Raw genomic sequence first — 21,862 nt, forward strand, 5'->3', positions numbered from 1 at the left:
TTTCAGTATGAACTCAAAGGATTATTTTTTCTCCTGCTGAAGACTTCTTTTTGTGTACATGTAAACATAGAAACCCAGGATGAGCATAGGTAAAAACACTTAATTACAGTACTTTTATTCAGGTGCTAAAGAACATTACTGCAGAATTTGTAATTAATTTTAAGAGCTTATTTTTTTCTCACGTTTACCAACAATATTGTCCTTCAGCACTTCAGACTTCAGAAAACTTATTATGATTTCCTTTATGTGGTACAACCTGTTTTGGAACCAAGAGCAGAGCGTAGTAAATAGTAGTAAATGGATTAATTTGGCAAAGTACAATTACTGTAAAAGAAATAGTTTATTCAAGTAGGCCTACATTTTAAAAAATGATATGCATAACTACTCACTGTCCACCACTACACATACCACAAAACTTCATTCACATCAAATTAATAATATCAGTACTGGCTGTTTGAGGAGAAAAGTAAAGAAAATCTGATTATTTCAGTATTTTTGTCTCAAATGCTTCTTAAAATAAAATGCTTCTGTGTGTTATTGCTGAATATCTTGTTGAGGTTTTCTTAAGAACTAATTGTAAGAGTAATATGAGTAATATGTATATAGTTAACTGTGTGTGAGTCAAATATTAATTGAACTCTACAGCAACGTTAAAAAGTTAATGAAAAAACTCCATCCACTGGTTAATCAAAACTCAATAAGTAAAATATTAGGTAACATGAATGTGTTACATTTTAACTGAAAGTTTAAAGCCCAGTATGGATCACACCGACACCATAAAATGTTGAGGGCAAATTACATGAAGTGAATTTTTCATGTTTGGTAGATTTCATGTTTGCTCATTGTACAGAGACATAAATTATGTGAGGCCTGAACATCACAAAAAACCCCCCAAACAAATAAAAACAATGAGTAGGTTGGTTGAAATACTGAATAGGACAGAAAATCTGTCTGAGATATGACAGAGGCACGGTGAAAAACGAGACCAGGGCCTTTGTCTGTACAGTGATACCCTCTGAGTTTAAATGCATCACCTACATGCACCTTACCAAAGCCTTTAACGTGCATGACGTACTTACACTAACTTCACCAAGTGATACATATTTTTTTACATACGGTTTGTACATGAAGTTCTGGAGCAGATATGAATAAGCATATTCAACTTCATGCAGTCTTGTCGTGCATACCAAGGGCCAGGTTTCAGAGAACTGAGGGCAGTCTTTCACAGAACGAACATGGCAGGGGAAACCACTGTGGAAACAGAGTGAGACCTGTAACAGAAGTAAATACTGGGCAGATTTCTGACTGGCTGATCTGGTCTTGCTGGCTGAACATGCATCATCATGACTTTAAAATGGCAAGGGCAGTTGGCATGGAGTGTAGTTAAATATGGTCCCTGAATTTTATGTGTGCTTTATGAGAGAACATCACTTCAACATGGCTGGGACCAGTTTTGGCCCATAATCCTCACACAAAGACTCTACTAACTGTGGGCACAGTTAGAAAAATGACAACCAGTCAGTGATGTGGGCTTTATACAGGGATATTACTCAGCACAGACTGTAGGCAAGGCTGGTTCATTTGGTCCACACTTTGGACTTTCCTTTGGCTGAATACAACAGCTTCCACACGGTGGGTGGGGAATGATGAAGTGATAGACTGGGTGTCTGTTGAGTCTGTCTTAGGAAAATTGAGCTTAATCTTCATCATCTTCTTCTTCTTCCTCAACAGGGGTAAGAAAGGGGTCATACTTGAGGCAGTTGTGGAGGTAGTTTACGAGAGTGCGGTGGAAGTGTTGCACACTGCGCTCATCCCGAAGAGAGTGGCCCTCGTCTGGGTACAGCTGCAGTGAGTAGTTGGCCTTAACCCTCACAAGATGGCTCAGCAGCTCGGCGCTGTGCTGAAAGTGTACTCGAGCTGCATGCAAAAAGGCATACACGAACACACACACACACGCCCATCAGAGTCATAAAGGCACATAGCACTAAAAACTAAAACCCATAGTTTAAATTTGATACAAAACTCTACATCATGTGAAGTTTAAGGGTTATAATGATCTCTGAAGTAACCATACCATCTGCAGTACCATGCAGAAGGAGAAAGGTCTCATCTTTTAGCTTGTGGACCTCTTCAAGCAAAGATGCCATCTATGGAAAAACATACATACAGTATAGATTTACAAAGAAACCTGCAGAATTCTACAAAGAATTCTACAAAGACATCCTCCACAGACTGAGACTAGACATACTTATAGAAGTGCCGTCAAGACCACCCAAAGAATACTGTTGTCCCGCATATACTTTCTTGCTGGTCTGCTCTTTTTTCTGACATGAAGAAATGATGAAGGGAAAAAGTCTGAAGAATGTGAAAAGATTAGGGGTAGTTTGCTAAGAGTATTTCCTCACCATGTATGAATGTTCTTCTTTGGCAGGAAGGCCCAGATACCTCTCTGAGAAGGCTGCGCCTGAAAAAGACCATAACATCATGTCACAGCACACAGATTTGAAGAGGCATTTTTGTAAAAAAAAATGTTCATTAGCCTGTAGGAACTCACTGTAGAGTTTAAAGTCTGTGATGGGAGCCATGATAGCTGCACATTTAAACATCTGCTCTGTGGCAGTGAGTATCTTTAGAGATAAATATCCACCAAATTCCTGTGAAGAGAATAGACCCAGTGCACCTGTCAGTAGAGAACACTGTAACAGTTACTGTCAGTGAGAATTATTAGACATGCTGTGTCCTGCCAAGGGCATTCACTCAAATGAATGGTACTGTAAACAATCTAACAAATGAATGACAGAGGAAAATGAACCTAATACTGCAAACATTCAACTGCCAAGTGTTTCCTTCAACTACTTCTTGAAAGTGTGGCAAAGATTCACCATCAAAATAACATACAGGAAAATCTGAGGCACAGTGTATCAGAGCCTGAAGCTATTGGGGCTCTTAGATCATGTGGTATAGACTTTCATGTGCTTTGCTGTGGAGGAGACAAAGGCAGAGAAGAGTACCTTCCCGAAGAGGGCGAGCCGTCTTCCGTCTATGTAGGGCAGTTGCATTAACCATCTGAAATTATGGGTTTAAAAGTTATTCATTTTGATTTCTCACTCATACACATTTATGGATATCCTAAACCATATTTCAGTATTTCAAAACAGTCCTGAATAGCTCAGTTAAGGACACCATGCCACTCTTACATCAAGAGTTACTAGAGAAGCCTTGGTCAAAGTTCACTGCCTTTACATTAAATTCAGCAAGATATTTCCTGCATTTAAAACAAATTTGTAATAAAACTTTTCAGTGTGTTCAGACTATTTACAGAGACCCTAAGAGAGTGCTTGATTCATTATAAATAAGTTCTAGAGTTCAGTAGTTCTACATCAATTTCAGTTGCACATGCACCGGTCCGAAGTTATATTTAGCCTGCCATACAGGATTGGGCAAGGTTGGTAAACTGTGGTATTACTCAATGCTAATGGCGAGCCAGACTCACTCCACTACACCCAGCTGATCTTTGACCCTGAGTGAACCCAGTTTGCCAGGGTCCAGCGTGCCGCTCGTTTGCCCCCGTGACAGCCGACTCCGGCTGTCCACCCAGACCAAAGCCACACCGTGCACGCTGGACAGGACCTGCGGCCAGCCAAGGGCAAACTCCTCTGTCACAGACTGACTACCAGGACTACCATCGCTGTCAGAGCAGTGGAACCATCAGGGGACAGAGCATGGGAAGCATGTCAGACAGAGAGAAGACAGAGAAAGAGATACAAAGAGCAGAATGCTGTAATCTCCATTTCTATGGGTCAAACAGAAGAATGATTCAATGAGACAGTTTTTGCAGTGTGACCTGTAACATAATCAATGTGGTGTGAATACAAAGAGCAGCTGCACCATCACTATAATGTCAGATATGCACCTCATTACTGTGAAATGATTAGTTTTATGACTTGCTATGTGTAAACACAGAGAGAAAACACATGCAGCTGATATAAACATGAAATTGTAGAGTGACTTACACAATGACAAGCAGGGGGTGCAGGTTTCTTTCATAGCCCGGTGGAAGGGACAGCTTCAGATGCAGGTCTCATAAGCATAAGACAGAAAGAGAAAATCAAACACAGGTACAGTGGGGTTCCAGCACCCTCACACTAGCTCTGTGCATTAAGAGGCTCATGTTGAAAACACACACACACACACACACACACACACACACACACACATTCCAAATGGTAGTTAGACGCTCAGCAATGTTTTCTACCCAGAATTACACTGGGGTACTTCACCACTAACAAATGAGCTCTCCTGAGGGTTATGTATTCCTCTTGTAGAGCAAGTATATGCAGACAGAGAGACAGACAGACACACACACACATACACATGCACAGAGTAAATGTCAAGAATACTGGCAACCATAAAAATCCACTTAGCAAACTGAAACAATTAGCTGATTGATTCTTACACACTTAAAGTTTAGCAAGCTCTTAAAGCAACCTGAAATTTGTGAGACCATTAGTTTTGTGCCCACTCTGTTCCTGAATTGCAACAGGACACTCTCTGCATGCAGTCAGATGGTCTTTAGGTTCCATTACTTTTACTCACCATAGCTGTCTGAGGACAGGGTTCGAAAAAGGACTTCAGGAAGATGTTTGGCCCCTAGTGATAAAGCCAGGACTTTGTTGTCTTCCAGTATAGTGAGTCCTGGTGATATCAGAGACCAAGACAAATTAATTTACCAAATGTTCTTGTTAAACAAACACATTGCCTTGAGCCAAGAGGACACTTTTACTTTGAAGTTTTAAATTTTGGGTTTTAAATTACTGCCGCATGTTGTGCACAACCCGATACAGTCATAAAAATGCATGTGATAAAATTATAAACATGCTTGTTGTCCAAGTTTAAGAGCACGGAGCATTTGTTAGTATTTTGTCAACTGCCTGTCCTTTCTACATAAGAGAAAACATTTTTGAGAGACAAACACTCAGACTTGCTGTTAAGCAGGATGAATGTTTTATGTATATTGGAATTCTGTACCATGGTGAAAAATCACAGTGTGTTAATACTGCCCTCTATAGAGGACAGCAGGAACTGATTCTAAGTGGGCAGATCTATGGATGGCTTAAAAAGCTTGCTGTGTAGAGGCTCATCTGTAGTTCAACTGAACCTTTCAGTTCTGGTTTTAAAGGGAAGCTGGACGTTATGAGAGGATCATTAGATTACACTCACTGGACGGATCACTTGTGCTGTGTATTGTCACCCTCGGAACACCAGGCCCTACAACAGAAAGAAAAAAAAAACATTCAGTGGGCCTCATTTTTGTTAATATCAAGTGTGTAAATGTACTTTTGTTGTGTGTGTGTGTGTGTGTGTGTGTGTGCCAAGCATCCTCCAAAAAGGACTGTGATTGGAAAGAAATACTGATATAGAGGGGTAAGAGGCATGATGTGTCATGATGTTGCTCTGGGTTTCAGCCGATAACTAACATCTTCTTTTGGTAAGGCGTCTGCCTTAGGCAACGCTGTTGGGTCTTTGAATGCTGCACAATGCGGCACTGTAAAGCAGAATGGTTCAGTGGAAGCATGCTGGGCTCATAATCCAGTGGTCAATGGATTGGAGAACATTGTTCTGCTATTGCAGGTTTGCCTGCAGCTTTAGCTTCAATGCATGACAGTGGGTTGAAAATCTGAGAAAAAAACTTAGGAAGACTTCATTCTGCCTCAGCACTCAGAGCATGTGTTTCATGGTTTGTTTCAAATGAGGTTATCTTGCATAAAAGGAATCTATCTTAAACCAGCAACCTGTGCTTTTAATGCCATCTTCTTTGGCTAGCAGTATTGATAGAGGAACTCCTACCTGTCCTCTGCTAACTAAAGCTCATCTTACAAACCTCTCTAACCCTGAACAAAACTCAAATTTCTAATTCTAAACCTAGCCATAACCCTAACTGTAACTCTTACTTTAACAATATCCTTACTTACTTTAACAATAAGCTCATATACTCTGGCCTATTTGTGTGTGTGTATGTTGTATATGTGTGTGTATGGTAACGTGTTCACACATTAGTGTCTGTGTGGAAATCTTACCCAAACAGTGGAGGACGAAATGAGTCTGGTTTGGGCTGAATTCAGCCCTGAAGAAGGTACACTGCTCAGTCAGGTCACAGGTGAGACAGTGACGATGAAACATGCCTACCAGCTCCACACTGCAAGAGAAAAAAAAAAGAAACACCTACATTTTACAAGGCATGGGATGGCCAAAGCATCTTTGTAGGAATATTGGAGCTATAACTTCACATGATATATTTCAAACTATTTCATTATCTGATAAACGAGACAATACAAAGCGTGTTGCCTCAGTACTAAGAGAACTATCTGACCTGGGCATCAGGTGACATGAGATAATTCAAGAGAAGGCCAGTGGTGTCCCTAGGCAATCCCATTAAAGCTCGGTAATAAAATAAGGGCATTGGAGAGGAACAGAGTGAATGAATGAGAGGTCAGGCCATTCAGTGGGTGAGAGCACGATCTGTCAGCGCTGCATCCAAAGCCTGTCAGTGATAAATGAATCACCTGTCCTGCTTTCCCTGCACTCACTGGAGAGGAAAAACTCCCTGCCAACATGCCACCAAAAAAAAAAGACATACATGCCACCGCCCAAGTCACTTAAACCTCAATACTAACTTCTCTGGATTTGAATTCACCTTGATGTCTTTTACAGCACTGCCAATGCAGCTGTCTGTAGCTGTGTGCCAAGCTGTTACACACAGGAGATTTAAATTTTCAGACACAACAAGGCCCTGTGAAATCTCTCAGTAAGAAAACATTAGGGGGAATGTGAAATATTTTACACACTGTGTGAAACTGCTGTCTGTGAGATTTAGATCCAAATGGTGTATGCTCTAAAAAAGCTGTAGAACAACGAGACAATGCCTCTCACAAAGACAAAGAGTTCAATTACTGGGTAAAAAAAAAGAGAGAGAGAGAGAGAGAGAGAGAGAGAGTGTTCACCTGTACAGATGTCGGCTCTGTGTACTCTCCTCTGTGCTCAAGAAGTAGCTGTAAACCAAATGTAATTAGAGATATTCAGCACCAACGACCTTCAAAAAGCATTAACAAATCAGTGTCTATGAATCAAACCTTCACTTTTGGAATTTACATTGAGCTACACTGCATGTTTGGAATATGAAATCATTTCCATAAACTTAGCTTAAAAACATTATCGTTCTTGTTGTTTCAGTGCAAATTTAATTCACTCTAAGATGAAGTTAGGCATAGAAATAGGGTTATATTTGTCTTTTGTTTAGGACCTGTTTTTTTTTTTTTGCTTATGGCCTATTTTAAGTCGCATAGAGGGGACACAGTGCCACCGTTTTGGTAAAAACATCTCAAACATGGATTTATCAAACTCTTAGGCATCTAGTTTATTGTGGTTTTATTGAGTTTTATACCTTTTATTGTGGTTTATTGAGTTTGGTGTTTTATTGTGGCTTATTTTGTTTTGTGTGTTTTACTGTGTTTTATTGTGTTTTGGCTTAGGGACTGAGCAATTCTTCTCTGAGCTATTACTTCTATCACCAATTCACTGTCAGCTGCACTCACTTCTCCCTTTCAGTAATTCTTTGATAACTGTACACACACACACACACACACACACACACACACACACACACACACACAAGCACACACACATACATGCACATGCTGAAACTACTGTGAAGATCTTTGGTGCTATCAGTAATAAAGTTCTTCCGTACATTTTACCATTCTCTTCATCAAGGGCACATAAAGAGGTTACATCCCAATTCCCTGAAGTTAGAAATCGAGGAGAGACAGAAGAAAGGCCAGGCTGGAGAGTGAGAGAGAGAGAGACAGACAGACAGACAGACAGACAAAGAAAGAGAGAGAGAGAGAGGGTGAGAATTCGAAGGAAATGAAAAACAGTAAAACAAAGGAAGACACATGATGAAAGAAAAAACAACCAAGAGATTTATAGCACAGAGTTGCAAGAAGGTATACAAAAGGATGGACACAAAGAAGTGAGAGTGGATTGTGCTCAGATCATTACCTACGGCAAAACCCCCCCCAAAAAATCAGTCGAAGATCACAGCACTCAGGCAGAAAATGGGGCAAGAAATTCTTCACAAATTCAGTGGGTTAGTCTCATTAATATGAAGTTTTAATTAGAAAATTAACAAAGATATATTCTGCAGAAGGTTTACAGAACATAACGTCTTACACAAAGGGTTTGGAGATGTCTTATCCTTAGGACGAGGTACGTGGAAAACTTAAGTAGATTAGACCTTTGGACTCGGGCACATATGGACATACACATCAAAGACAGACTTTCTAAATTATTGTTAACATTGTAAAGCACGTTTTGAATAGCTTTATAATGTGTCATTGTATTTCAGGACAAGATTGTATTACTGAAAAAAAAAACATGTATTTTCAAATTCTCAGAAAAATACAAGTGTAAAACAGATGGACTGAGCTGTAGGAACTTGCCTCTTTTTTTTCAAGGGAGCACCATAATAACTTAAAAAATTTAGCACAAATCATTTTTTAAAATTTATTTCAAGTCCACTCTGGCGCACTCCAGCAGTAGCACAGAATCAGAAAAACAAAGTCAAATCCATTTAAGTGTAAGGCAGGGAAAACCGATGTTCAAACACAAAAGGGTTCCATTAGTGACCGAATCATCAAAGGACTGACCTGAGCAGGAAGGCTAGCGATGTGGCGGAACTCCCCGCGGGCCCCACGTTTGGCAGCCAGCGTGAGGTACAGCACAGAGCCATCTGCCGTGAGCAGCGGCTCCTCCTGTAGGACAAGTCCACATCAATATTGAAGTTTACAATCAAGACAAGAGGACGACATTCTAAGGCACCTTCATCTCTGGGCTTGTTTGATGCTGGTGATTAAAATAAGAGAAATTATAGAGGAGTCAAGCATGCCTCTGTCATGTGACAGAAACACATACCTGCCGTTGGTCCTGCCAAAAGTCCACCCACATTTTGTGCTTCTGGAGTTTGAAAAAAAGGAACAAGAAGCTGAAAGTTTTCATATTTTTAAGCAGAATTGCTCCCATATGTTGTTATGGCTTTTTATTACAACAACTACCAGGGAGAGAACTGCAACTTATTTGTTGTTTTCAGGGTTTTCAGACAGCTGAATTCTAGCTTTCAGTAGTGTAACAATGTGTAATTCAGTGGAGCCATGGATATTATAGAGACTCAAAAAAGCCTTTGTCTAAGAACAGTGTCTCTATAGAGAGTCAAAGAGTCACTGTGTACAGGAGAGCTTAAAGATCAAAGGAAAGCTTTAAAATCACAACACACACACACACACACACACACATGCATACACGCACACACACACACACACACAAATCGGAGTGATCTTTAAAAGTTAAGGTGGACTGCACATAAAAATTGGGGTTTTGCATTTACAGTCGTATATTTTCTGAATTCCTAACAGAAGGAAAATAATCTAGTGAGAAATTAAGCTGGTTTGGCATCAGATTACAGCAGGATCTTCCTGCATGTCTTCCAGAATACAGAACGATGCAGAAATTCATTGACTCCTCTCAGAAGACACCCAGCAGGCCGCTGGAGAAAGATCTACAAAGTCGCACCTCAGAGCAGGCTCCAGTCGTGGCCTCACACACACAGAGCACAGACTGGTTCTGAACCCGGTTCATCCAACGCACTGCCAGACGGGTACTGCTGATCCAGCTCACCATGGAGATGTAGCCTTCTCTGAAGACAGGAAGTGTGTGTGTGTGTATGTGTGTGCGTGTGCGTGTGCATGTGTGTGCATGTGTGTGTTTATAATTATAAGTGTTGTTGCAGAGGAACAGAGAAAGGAGAACATCAAACACAGCAACACAGAAGTACAGAACAAAGAACAGGTAATAACACATATGCATGAATGGGTGGATAACTGGAAGAACTGTAATGAGAGAAAAATGTCTTGTTTTCTGTTGGGTGCAAAGATAATAATGTAGGACCAATGTGACACACCACAGTGAGAGCTGTGAGCGAAAATGCATGGTCTCTGTACAGTCTGGAAATGAAAGTGCTTTGAGGTGACATCAGCAAGATGAGTACCTGGAGCTTTGAGAGTCTGGAGGAATCATTTCCAGCGTGTGAGCTGGACCATAAAGATTGACCACAAAGAGACTGACGGCAGGGATACCGGAGCCAGCCTGGTCCAAACAAACACACACTCATCTGACAATCTCCACTGTATGAACCCTGCTCCTATAGCTACGAGATTTTAATCTAACAGTTGACAACCTCTGATGATACCGTTGGTCCAAATGTTGTCTATTGTCTGATCTCTGTTTTCTAACTATTATACGACAAAACCGTGTTTTCTATAATTGTACCTAAATTTACAAGTACTTAAAAACAGAATAATGATAATTATTATGTAATAGCTCAGCTGTTACAATGTAACAGTTGTATTGGACACTGTAGGCCTGGCATCTGTCTGTACCTTGGGGTATGGGTAGAGTATGTTAGAAGGGTAGATCCCACCCAGAAAGTAAGGAACTTCCATTACAGGAGTGACTGAGTTGTTGATGGTCAGATAAGCTAGTCGGGCCCCATCTTTGGACCACCAGTGAGCAGGGTACGTTAGCAGAATCTCCTCTGTTCAGTGTTTAATGAAGCATGGAAAAAAGTAGAGCACACTGAATGAGTGATGCTATGGTAACAGAAAGGGCTACTGCCTTTAACAATAGCTAATCGCTACAAGGTAAGATATTAGTACATGTTTAACAATGATGCTAATCCTAACAGGGATTTCTTCAGCTAGAACGGGCTTGTTAGAATTTAAGTAGCATTTGTTAGCATATTAGTACATAGAGAAATCCAAACTACAAACAAAACTAACACTAAAAATTAACTTTTATTATTAATGCTCAATGCATTGATATTTTTTGATAAACATGTCAAATGGATCATGCCACTGTTAACTCTTAACTTCTCACCTTCATAGGTCCAGTCAGTTACTCCACTAACAACCAGCCCATGTCTACCAGTGGACGTCAGCTGTACTGCCTGACTAGACACGTCTGACTTATAGTAGATATCGCTTTCAAACACATAGACCTGGCAAGAGCAGGGAGAGGGTAAAAAGATGCTTTACAACACAGACTTTGTCTAGCGCCATAAATCAGACTAAATTTTCCTCATTTGAAAACTGACTGAAAGACCCATGAAAAATGTCAGACGAGACTATGCAATTTATAAATTCAGCTGAAAATGAACTTGCAAACAATTCCATATGGGTATCAGGGGTGAGGTTCATTACAGATTGTCAATAAACTGTATTAACGCGTGATAGCAAAAAAGACTAGAGACATCTCAGGTAAAGGGAAGCCAAACAGTGATGTTTGAAAAAAAGTCAGTATTTAACATATATGTCATGATATGTTCATTTCAATACTACACAAAATGTCGCGAACGCTTTCGCACCGGAGAAACTTTTCCATAATTATTAGAACTGTTGGAGGAAGTGCCCCCTTTTTTGTGTGTTCGCACCGCAGGAACTGAGAACGATCATAGTTCTTAGAACACCGTTTTGAGGGGCTTTTTTAGCTCCTACGTCAGGAAAGGTCCGACAAAAGTTGCTGTCTTTAGTTCTAACCATAACCATTTGTGACATTTTCGTCATTTACTTTGTTCAGATCAAAAGAGAAAATGAGAAACACTTGTGTGGAATTGTAACCACATCAAATATTGACATTTCCCCCACAAAAAAGACATCATGTTAATAAATATGCTAATTATCAAGCCACAGATCACATGACTCTAGTGCTTTAGTTTGGGTCTGTGACGAACACGTGCACAACTTGGGTCCCCTCAGAACAAAGCTGAGAGACTCTGTCCTAAACCATACTTACTTTCCTGAGTGAACCGGGGGGCTTAGTAAATGGATGCAAAAATTGTCTTTCCATTCTTTCAGACACTAGAAAGAAAGAGAGAGACTTACCAGTTGATTCCCCTGCGGTCCCCAGGCTGCATACTGTAAAACAGAACCATCCTCTCCGAGTTCTGTAAGATCTCTGTGACACACAGAATCAAACACATGGGCTAAAACGATTTAAACAGGATTCTCCAAGACCAAAGGCTGGAGGGACGCTGCTCAGCAGTACAGTGCAAAGGAGTGCTTTCTCATTCTGTCCATGCCTTGTTTAGAGTGTTTGATATACCATAAAAACAAACCAGATGCAAATGCAGGAGATTAGGCCGAAGTGTACAAGCAAAAAGTATCACGAAGACAAGCTCAGGGTTCAGTTCATGCAATAACAAACAGAAAAAAAAACAGGTCAAGATTCAGGTACAATTTTCATCATTCCAAGAGCAGGCAAAAACAAGCTGCAAAGCTTTTTCTTCCTGACATTTACCCACTGTTAATAGCCACAGACAATGGAACCTCTTTAGTCTGTTAGTTTTAAAATTTTAGTTTTCAAATTTTCATCTCATCATGTCAGTTTCAGGTTTACACTACTTCTGTGGACAGAGGACATTCAAGAGTAACAAGGGCCTGAGTCACAAAATACCTGTGACCATCAGCCAGTGATGCCGTCCAGCAGACACTGGAATTGAGACGCAGGCATACTGGGAAAGCCCAGACCCCAGGGCCAGTTTGTTTGGCTGTGCACATGCCCAATGCATCCCATGCAAGGGGGCCTTGTGATTTTACCTACCCTGTGGCCACATTGTAGATAGCATAGGAGGCTGTGAAGGACTTTGAGAAAACCTGGAAGAGGATATGACAAATCCCTGAGATTCTCTTTTCCCTCTCTGTCTGTCTCTGTCCGATCTTTCTCTCTCTTGCACATCCACACAAACTCACATGAATAGCCACGTACTCAGGAAAACAAAACGCACCTCCTGTATGGGCTAGTCTTTGTCAGAATGCTCAAGACAGACAGTGTAAAGTAGAGAAATATGAATTAAACAGTAGCTCTCTTATTCCAAGATTTCAGAGTGCTTCACAGAGACTCAAGCTCTGACAATCCTATTACTAAAAAAAGCCTCTCCTAAGGTCTCATTTAACGGCCTGCATTGAGAGGCATTAGCTGCTTTCAGCTAGGCCAGTGAAAGAGACAGCTCTACATCAGAAGAATGGGGTTATATGACAGACTGAGAGTAGAGAATGACGTTCTCACCCAGTCAGATAATTACAACAAATATCCCTCAGAATGAAATGGGTCCAATGGTGCAATATATGTCAAATACAGACATCAGCTAAGGGCTGGATATCTGCTAGATTAGCATGTCAAAGACAAGCAGAATCAATACAGCTTCCTCAGGGGGTTTGCATGTACAACTGTGTATGCATGCTGGTGTGCGTGTGTGTGTGTGTGTGTAGCCTGCCCCTTGAGATCAATCAATTAAGTTCTTAATGATTTGTAGGGGGGAAAAAACACTTATTGATCTGCCCTGTGTCTGTTTCAGTGCACCACTATACCTGCATAGCATGCCCACCAGCATCTTAAAAACAAAGGCTCTTTTCAGAGAGGGTGATTCCTAATGAGATTTAAAGACATACAAGGAGTAGAACAATATGTGAAAGTATCCTGTCACCAGGGCTATTTAGGATAAAATTTAATGTTAAAGATAAAATTTAAAGATAACAATTTATCTTTCAACGCAACTGACAAACCTTCAGCTGATAAATGGATAGAAAAAAGGAAGGAAAGAAAAAACATAGATAGATAACCAATCTAGCAAATTATTCATCAGGGAGTGAATGTATGTGAGTGACAGGCGGGCGCGCTTGTGTGTGTGTGTGAGTGTGTGCGTCTGCATGAGAGTATGTGTGTGTAAGGAAAAAAACAGAACTGGGGAAAAAGGAAAGATTTTTAATACGGCTGTGTAGTGTGATTCATAAATCTTTCTGTCAGGAAGCACAGCTTGTCTCCTGCTCACTGTATCCAGTGGCAAAACTTCATACTGCTATTGTAACACAGAGTAAAAAGATGAACACATAGGGGATTCTTCCTCAGTTTTCCAGGCAGAGAGACTGTGGTGATTTAGTAAGGTAATATTAGATGTTTAATTTGTACCTTCACATTAGGAGAACAAGGGGATTTTTATTTTAATCTGTGCTTGCTCATGAATACCTCCCTGTGTGTATACCTGCTGCTTCCACTCTTAATCCTCTTTAAAAAAAAAAAAAAAACACAGGCTAATGCTACTGCTTATGGACACACTTTTCCTCTTTCTTCTGTCTGCCATTCCTTTCTGCTCTGCTGTATTTCTTTTCCTCAGTGTGAAAATATATCAAGATAGTAAGGCAGTAATGAAGTAATGATATGAAAGTTTTCTGGACTCTTTTCCCCACATCCTCATTTGATAAACTACTTTTTTGCAAAAGAAAAAAGTGGGAAAAAAACACACCCCATTGTGAAATAAAAATCAACAAGAAAGTCCTTCAGCTCTACCAACTAGCCTTTCATCTCCATGTCCTCCTTTCTCTTTTCTCTAACTCTTTTTCTCTATCTCTGTTTTTGTCTGAACTCACTTTTTCTCCTTTTTGGTTTCTCCTCAGGAACCCTTAAGTCTTTCATTTTTACTTTATGATTGATTTCGATTGGACACCATGATGTGGGGGAGGCTGAGAATATCACACTGCACTTTATCCCACTCCATGCTGTGCTGTGTGCTCTCTCTCTCTCTCTCTCTCTCTCTCTCCCCACAGCTCTCCCTCAATAACGCAGTAAGAACCAGCTTTAAACTGCTTTAGTCAGCACAAGATCTCTGAAGATTGAGTGAAAAAAGAGAGAGACAGATAGAAAGAGAAACAGACAGAGAGAGAGAGAGAGAGAGGGAGGATCACCTCCTTTTGCATATAAATGACTGGCTACTCCCTGAGAGGATGTCCACCTCTCTCTTTCCGACACACACACAGACACACACACAGACACACACACAGACACACACACAGAGTGGGCTGGGGAGGAATGTGGAAGGTGAAGATAGTGTGTAGGGGTTTTTAGTAGCAGTAAAAGTTCAGCTGAGGGGAATCATTTCCTAATTCTGTTTTCCTTTACCTTTGTCTTTGTGAAGACAATATGTTTACAAGTTGAGGGTCAGTGAGCAAATCAAAACTTGAAAGGGGTTTACAGTCTTGTAGGGCAAATAAGACCCGTTTGCTTGGGGCTTCATCTTGTATTAAATGATTGTAAAAAAAAATAGTCCTTGCAATTCTGCACTCTACTTGTGACCCCCTCTCATTATGATTCAGCAGCAAAAATGGCACAGGAATTTCATCACCACACAGCTCCAACTTTCACCATCTGATTTCCTTTGTCCCCCCACCCCTGTTCGCTAAATATCCAATCCTATGGATCTGACATCCCACCCCCCACCCCCCCTTCCCTCAGTGTAGCACCACAGACTCCTTTAATATATTCCATTCCCCTCACGTTTCCCCCTCATTCAGCCAGGTTTGGATGGTACAGCCTGCTGCAGCACCAACAAAAGCGACTGTTGTATTCCCCCGGCACTGCCACCGACTCTTACTCGCCCCAGTAATTCCATTAACTGCCTTGACTAGCCTGTGATTAGCAGGTTGTGCCCTGATACCTAGAGGCCGACATTGTTCTGCGTAATGTTCAGTGGGTGGATCATTCACAGAGACACTGACTGCAGCACGTGCTCGATGAATCAGTCAAGACGCCTGCTGTGTGAGGGCATGACAGTAGAGACCAAAGGGTGGAAACACCTGAGCCTCTGAGTTATGACTTCTCTCACATAAATGAAAAATCTTGCTTTGTTGCCAGGTGCCGTGTGAAACAGAACAAAGAGACAAAGGAAGAACTGAAAACCCCTGATACAACTCGTCAGTATAGGGTAGGTTACTCACCTGCCGAATGTTATATGCTAGAAGAATGAACCTCTTGTCTGCAGACACTTGGAACCTGGTGGTTTTTAGGTCCTAAAACAAAGATTGACAAATAAGCAACTTTGTGCTAGTTAGGCTCTGTTAATATCAGCATACAACAGTGCAGGAATGCTATAACAGGAATAACATGCAGTATGAGGAGAAAACTCCAGTAGCAGGCTTGTGTTTTGGGATAAAGAGGCAGAAACGAGGAGGGCAGAGATGGGAAGCTGTATGGGGGAGTTCTGAGGAGCAAAATAACTCTGCTATTGTGACAATGTGTTAAAGCGCTGAGGCAGTGACCCACATTGGTGTGTCAGTGTCACACTGCTGTGGTGTTCAAAGTGACGCCCCTGCTAAAGGAATCCCTTTGAAGCCATATGCTAAGCGCAAAAGCGAGGAGAAAATTGGGCGGAAAAAAAGAGAGAGACAGAGAGAGAGGGAGAGAGAGAGAAAGGGAGAGAGATTAAACTGTCAAAGCTTCCACTCTCTATCTACTTCTCTTTCTATATTCTTTCCCTTTGCCAAACATTTAACAAGTACTCCATAATCCTCTGTCCACTGGGGCCAGCTTGTCAGTAATTGGTCCATTTTTCAGCTGTCAAAGAATATGACCTGGTCAGTGGAGCTGTCCATATTTGCAACAACTTTGTGTGTGTGTGTGTGTACCTGTGTATATGAACGTGTGCATGTGTGTGTGTGTGTGTGTGTGTGTGTGTGTGTGCACGTGCGTGTGTGTGTTTGGGGGAAGGGTGTGTTCAGGAGCTGTAACTCACCAGCGTACTGTTGTTCAGTAGTATGGTGGTTTGGTTGGTCAAGACATTGTAGATGAGAACATGACCATCTCGGTTACGCATTGTCACTTCATTCTCTGAGAAACACAAGAAACGAATGAAAATGTCTTTAATCTACTGGTTTTCGCTGAGCTTCATTAGGATGCAAAAGTCCTGAGCTGTCTACGCAAAAATGGCCATTCTGTAAATAAAGCATTAACTGACTGCAACCTTAGTTCCAGAGCCATTTAACAATCCTCCAACTGAAACTGGACTCGTGGGTGAATATTTTGGGTGGATTAAAATAGAGAGAACTGACATGGCATCTGTATGGTTTTAGCAGCCTACCGATGTGAGGGACTAATTAAACATTAACCACTGAAACACATCATGTGTAAACGTATCAGACCCACACACAGTCTTCCCCTCACTTCCAGTCTGAGTGAAAATCAGTAAATCACTGTCACTTTATGTGGTCCCCATGGCAACTGACCATTCAGCCAAATTACGCAGGGGTCATGAACTTTGAACTCGTTGCTCTCCAGGTCCTCAACAGTTAGGTGTGATCGGAGAAGCAGCTGAGTGTCATCTGAAATGAAGGATCACAGTAAAGAAAAGAAACTATCCACAGAGTGAGCAATAACAGCCTGTGTGCAAATCTTATTTATACAAAAATAAAAAGGACAATAAAGCTGTTTGCTTTGTTCATGCAAAGCCAAAGCACAGCAGGTGTAGATCCTCAGGGGGCTTCATAAGGACGCTGTCAGAGACACAGGCTTTTGAATGTGTTTGACAGGATGCAACCGGTGGGTTGCTGTCACACAAGCTTTGCACTGCATTGTTACCAACTGTGTCTTTGTCTTATGAACCTGCTCTCTCTCTCTCTCTCTCTCTCTCTCTCTCTCTCTCTCTCCCTCTCTTTCTTCTCATCTTTCTCTCTTTTCTTCTCTCCTTTTTGTTTTATGTCCTCTCTATAGAACTGTTGTTTCTTTTATTCCTAATTTCCTCTCCTTTCTTACTCAGTCTCTCGTTCTTACCTCTTTTTAAGCATTTCCTCTAGTCCAGCCTTTAGTTTCTAGACAGTTTCTTTCTTTTCTTCTTTCCCACATTTCATCTTCTTCTCATATGGCTTTCCCTCCATCTCTTTCTTTGTTTCCTTTCATTCTAAAAACTTCACATTTTAATAATACTTTCATATTATTTCTCTCTCTCCATCGCTGACCTGGGCTGAGGAGGATGACGGAGAGGAGGACCAGAGACATGACGCCCAGGATAACCACCATCGCAATCCCAATGCCCTTCCAGTTTCGAGGGGGTCCACCTGAGCTCCCAAGGTCCTGGTCCAAAACAAGAGTGCATGTATATCTTATAGAAATACACCCACACATACACACACCCACACCCTCTCTCTCTCTCTCTCTCTCTCTCTCTCTCTCACACATACACACACACACACACACACACACACACACGGACTCTCCCCTTTCTCTCTTTCTCTCTCTCTCTCTCTCTCTCTCTCTCTCTCACACACACACACACACACACAAACAAAATGCTCTACTGTTGAGCAGTCAAGAGGGAGGGCCCATTTGTGCAGCTTCATTTGCACTGCCTCACAGCAGGGATTTTCTCTCTGACTCTCTGTGTGTGTGTGTGTGTGTGTGTGTGTGTGTCAGAGTACTGAGCCACTGGGGGAATATGAGCCAAACTGACAGAGCTGTGAGTCACTTTGACTGGGACATAAAGAGCCAAACAGAGAAAAAAGGGCTTTAAAGACAAAAATGAGAAATTAATCGCAGTCCACATTTCTGTTCTGGTGCAATTCTCCTCGCGAGTATCATTTCACCTGAATGAGTTTTAATATGTTGATATGACACAGTGGGGATAAGGTGTGTGTGTGAGTGTGAGTTTGCACGCATGCGTGTGTGTGCGTGTGTGTGTGTGTGTGTTTCTCTATTTTTTGACTGAAAGCACACTGTTCACGGATGCCTCGTCAAACTGGTGGTCAAAATCTTAGTCCGCACTGGTAAAAAGCATAGGTGCTTTTTTCCTTATAGACACTGTTGCTATCCATTAAACTAAAGGATTATTTTAATGGCTAGCAACAGGTTTTGAGATTAGTGTCTGGGTTGTTAGTCTTCGCTTTTGATATAATGGAAGTCAAAGGCAGGCACCCAGAATCGAGCATACAAGGCGTGTTTGTGTGTGTGTGTGTGTGTGTGTGTGTGTGTGTGTGTGAGAGAGAGAGAGAGAGAGAGAGAGAGACAGACAGAGAGAGACAGAGAGAGAGAGATAGTGACATGATAAAAAATCATGTCATGAGAGGAAAAATGTTTATTAAACAAACCCTTCAAAAGGTGTGCTCTTAAACCCAGAGAGTGTGTGTGTTTTAGTGGCGGAGTATACGGACAAACTTCTCTAACACACTAAGGCAGAGGCAACTTTTAATGAAGGCTAGAACCAAAGTTGTCAATCATAATGAAGGCCAATAAGCAGTCGTTTCAGGGCCAGTGGGAGGGAACTGGTTGAGGGAGACATTTGGGTACAGGCATGCAGAATCTCCATCATGACTGAGGTCCTCTGAGCAAAGGAGACATGGTATGGGGTATATGTCCTTCTGACCTCTGCCCTCAGTGGTGGATGGACACCGGTGTTCATAGTATAATCATATCAGCAGCACAGACTCCATACAACTTCCCAAAAGGTTTAAATAGAGAGTAGGGAGAGTAAAGTTTTTTTTCCCACTTGGTTTCCTTGTTTGGCACGACCATCTCCTGTCCTCCTGACCTCCCTGAGATAGGAACTCAGGATTTTATGTCTCTGTGACATTATTATTATCACATGCCCATGACTGTCCTGCAAATCTGGGGTTAAAACAGCAACAACAATAACAACAGCAACAACATCAGCAACAACAAAAACATCCACACGTACTATGCTGATTCACAGTGAAAATCACAGCCCAGTCTTAATGTAGTATTTAAACATACACACAGAGTTACTCATTATAGCTGCTAGCAGATCAATTGTCTGTCCTAATGAGAGGTAATCTGTCCCTGTTCACCTGCAACTGGCCAAGCAAATCAACCATTCCTGACACAATGAGTATGTCTTCTCCTTAATTAATGACAATCCAACACCCTGATTCAACCCACACATGCAAACACATCAGAGGTGAACCACGCAGCAGTGAGTGGCCAGATAAAGCTGTGACTGATAGGTGTCTATTGGTATTCGTATAGGGAAATGACTGAGATTCAGTCATATTGCTTAGACATAACTGCCTCCTAAATATGAATTAGTCTTTTTACCAGTCACTCACATTTCAAAGTCATTTACTGTATCACAGGGTCTGTGCTGTTTTTCATTCAGATTATTACACTTTAATTAACACAGAACACAATCTGCTATAATAGGCCTGCACAATTATATCACAATCATTATTGTTGCCACACCTCTGACTCCACCTTGGTCTGTTTTTACTGATTTTGGATTTAGTCTTATTAAACGTCTTTCCCAGCACATGCATCCAGTCTCACAGAACATTCCAGATTCATGTTTATCATGCACAATTACATACAATATGCTAAAACACCATGATTTCACTCACACATAAATACATTTGGCCTAAGATCGTTTACCACTGGCAATACAGTTTACAGACTGTACACGCCCTCAGGTTCAGGGTTGGCACAATAGTAATATCTATTCATTATGAAAAAAGCAAATGACCCAAAACAATCTCTCTCTCTCTCTCTCTCTCTCTCTCTGTTCATGTGGATAGCGACAGATTAGTAATCTCTTAGTTATTGTGCATATTGTTTGCTGTTCATTTAACCAGTGCCACACTGCACATATCTAAGTGTTCAGTGATGATTTTTGCACAGCGAGAAAGATTGTCACTTGAGAAAGAAAAGCTGTGTGTTACAACAATAATTCATGGGAGTTCAGTAGAAAGAGCTGAAAGCTATAATCCAGGCTCCACACTTCTCTTTGTCTTTCTTAAGGAAACAGCAAACACTTCCCGTAATGAAATCGTCTTTCATTGATCTCTTTCACACCCAATTCAGAGCACACTCTAATGAAAATCATTACTCCATTGTTTCTGCAAAGACTCTCATTAAAACACACCTCTGTCCCCCAGTGTGGAAGAAAGTCACAAACCAATCGACGAACTGGCTTCTCCTCATTGACTGCTCTTTTCCACTCCTTTATTGAATTTACTGTCTTTCTCTTTGTCTCATTTCTCAGATACAGAGTAATGAGTGACTGTAGTCTGATCTCATGTGATTCTGCCTCACCGTATGAAAAACATAGAACATTTCCACCAAGGAGGCACAGTTAATGTAATTTGCGCCCACACCACAGGCAGTATTTTCATTTTGCAGACATCCCTCTAATCAGGGAATGTGTTTTGCCAGGGTGTCGACCATTCCCTGATGGATTGCTACTGGCTTGGATTCCAGTCGTCCCCCGGGCACTGACATTGTACCACAGTCCTGATTATGTCAAATCTGTCATCCATTGGAAGGGGGAGGACCCAGGACCAGAGAGCAATTGAATTTCACCACACTCGCACGTGACATAAATGTTCAGGAACCAAAAGTGACAGCCAGTGCTGCACTGGATTGGGGCTCTGTCCACCCATCAGAGTCAGTGGTACCAACGTGGGACCATCACAGGAAAAATGACAGAGACAGTTGGAAAGTGAATCCAGCTGTGGCATGTCTTCAGGGGCCAAAATATGGATAAAAACAGATCTTTTCTGGCTGAAGAGGTTCTAGGGAAGGTTTATTAGAACACTTCTCCACATAAGCCTGTCTTTCAGAGAGCCAGAAAAGACCAAGGCTTTGTGTGTAGGCAAGATGTTACCCTGGGGAGGGCAGACATTTGGCTTTGGTTGTAAAAGTAGCTTCATTGGATATATCATGGAGAAATGCTGGGTGTACCATGACCCCGAGGCAGGTAAATGAGCAAACTGATACATGGAGCAGTGACGGTGCCTCCACAGGGAAATAATTAATGATAAAAAATTGAGGTGCATGAATGGAAATGTGGCCGAACACACAGATGTTTCTCTGCACAGTGTCAGAGTGTGTCTGAGGAGAGTGGAGCGGAAGACTGTCTCCTGTGGAGCTGCTTTTGACCTTCTCTCCTCCTCACACAGAAAAAAAAACACACACACATTCTGATTTG

General features: G+C 41.5%; 1 protein-coding gene across 1 annotated transcript in view; it reads right to left on the reverse strand.

The window, feature by feature from the left end:
• Positions 1–1,696: 1,696 nt before the first annotated feature.
• LOC115806807 (inactive dipeptidyl peptidase 10) overlaps positions 1,697–21,862 on the reverse strand; it is a 33,508-nt gene continuing 13,342 nt past the window's right edge. The window contains exons 2-25 of the mRNA XM_030767666.1: positions 17,889–18,003; positions 17,160–17,255; positions 16,670–16,764; positions 15,876–15,947; positions 12,709–12,761; positions 11,991–12,063; positions 10,987–11,107; positions 10,491–10,645; positions 10,100–10,197; positions 9,625–9,748; positions 8,971–9,012; positions 8,706–8,810; positions 7,748–7,839; positions 7,002–7,049; positions 6,078–6,196; positions 5,221–5,268; positions 4,597–4,695; positions 4,014–4,080; positions 3,494–3,688; positions 3,012–3,066; positions 2,555–2,654; positions 2,406–2,464; positions 2,075–2,147; positions 1,697–1,917 (exon numbers count right to left, since the gene is read on the reverse strand). Of these exons, the coding sequence (XP_030623526.1) occupies positions 1,697–1,917; positions 2,075–2,147; positions 2,406–2,464; positions 2,555–2,654; positions 3,012–3,066; positions 3,494–3,688; positions 4,014–4,080; positions 4,597–4,695; positions 5,221–5,268; positions 6,078–6,196; positions 7,002–7,049; positions 7,748–7,839; positions 8,706–8,810; positions 8,971–9,012; positions 9,625–9,748; positions 10,100–10,197; positions 10,491–10,645; positions 10,987–11,107; positions 11,991–12,063; positions 12,709–12,761; positions 15,876–15,947; positions 16,670–16,764; positions 17,160–17,255; positions 17,889–18,003 (2,325 nt within the window). The remainder of the gene's footprint in view (positions 1,918–2,074; positions 2,148–2,405; positions 2,465–2,554; positions 2,655–3,011; positions 3,067–3,493; positions 3,689–4,013; positions 4,081–4,596; positions 4,696–5,220; positions 5,269–6,077; positions 6,197–7,001; positions 7,050–7,747; positions 7,840–8,705; positions 8,811–8,970; positions 9,013–9,624; positions 9,749–10,099; positions 10,198–10,490; positions 10,646–10,986; positions 11,108–11,990; positions 12,064–12,708; positions 12,762–15,875; positions 15,948–16,669; positions 16,765–17,159; positions 17,256–17,888; positions 18,004–21,862) is intronic.

The sequence above is a fragment of the Chanos chanos genome, chromosome 3 (genome assembly GCF_902362185.1).
Source record: "Chanos chanos chromosome 3, fChaCha1.1, whole genome shotgun sequence".
NCBI classification, from domain to species: Eukaryota; Metazoa; Chordata; class Actinopteri; order Gonorynchiformes; family Chanidae; genus Chanos; species Chanos chanos.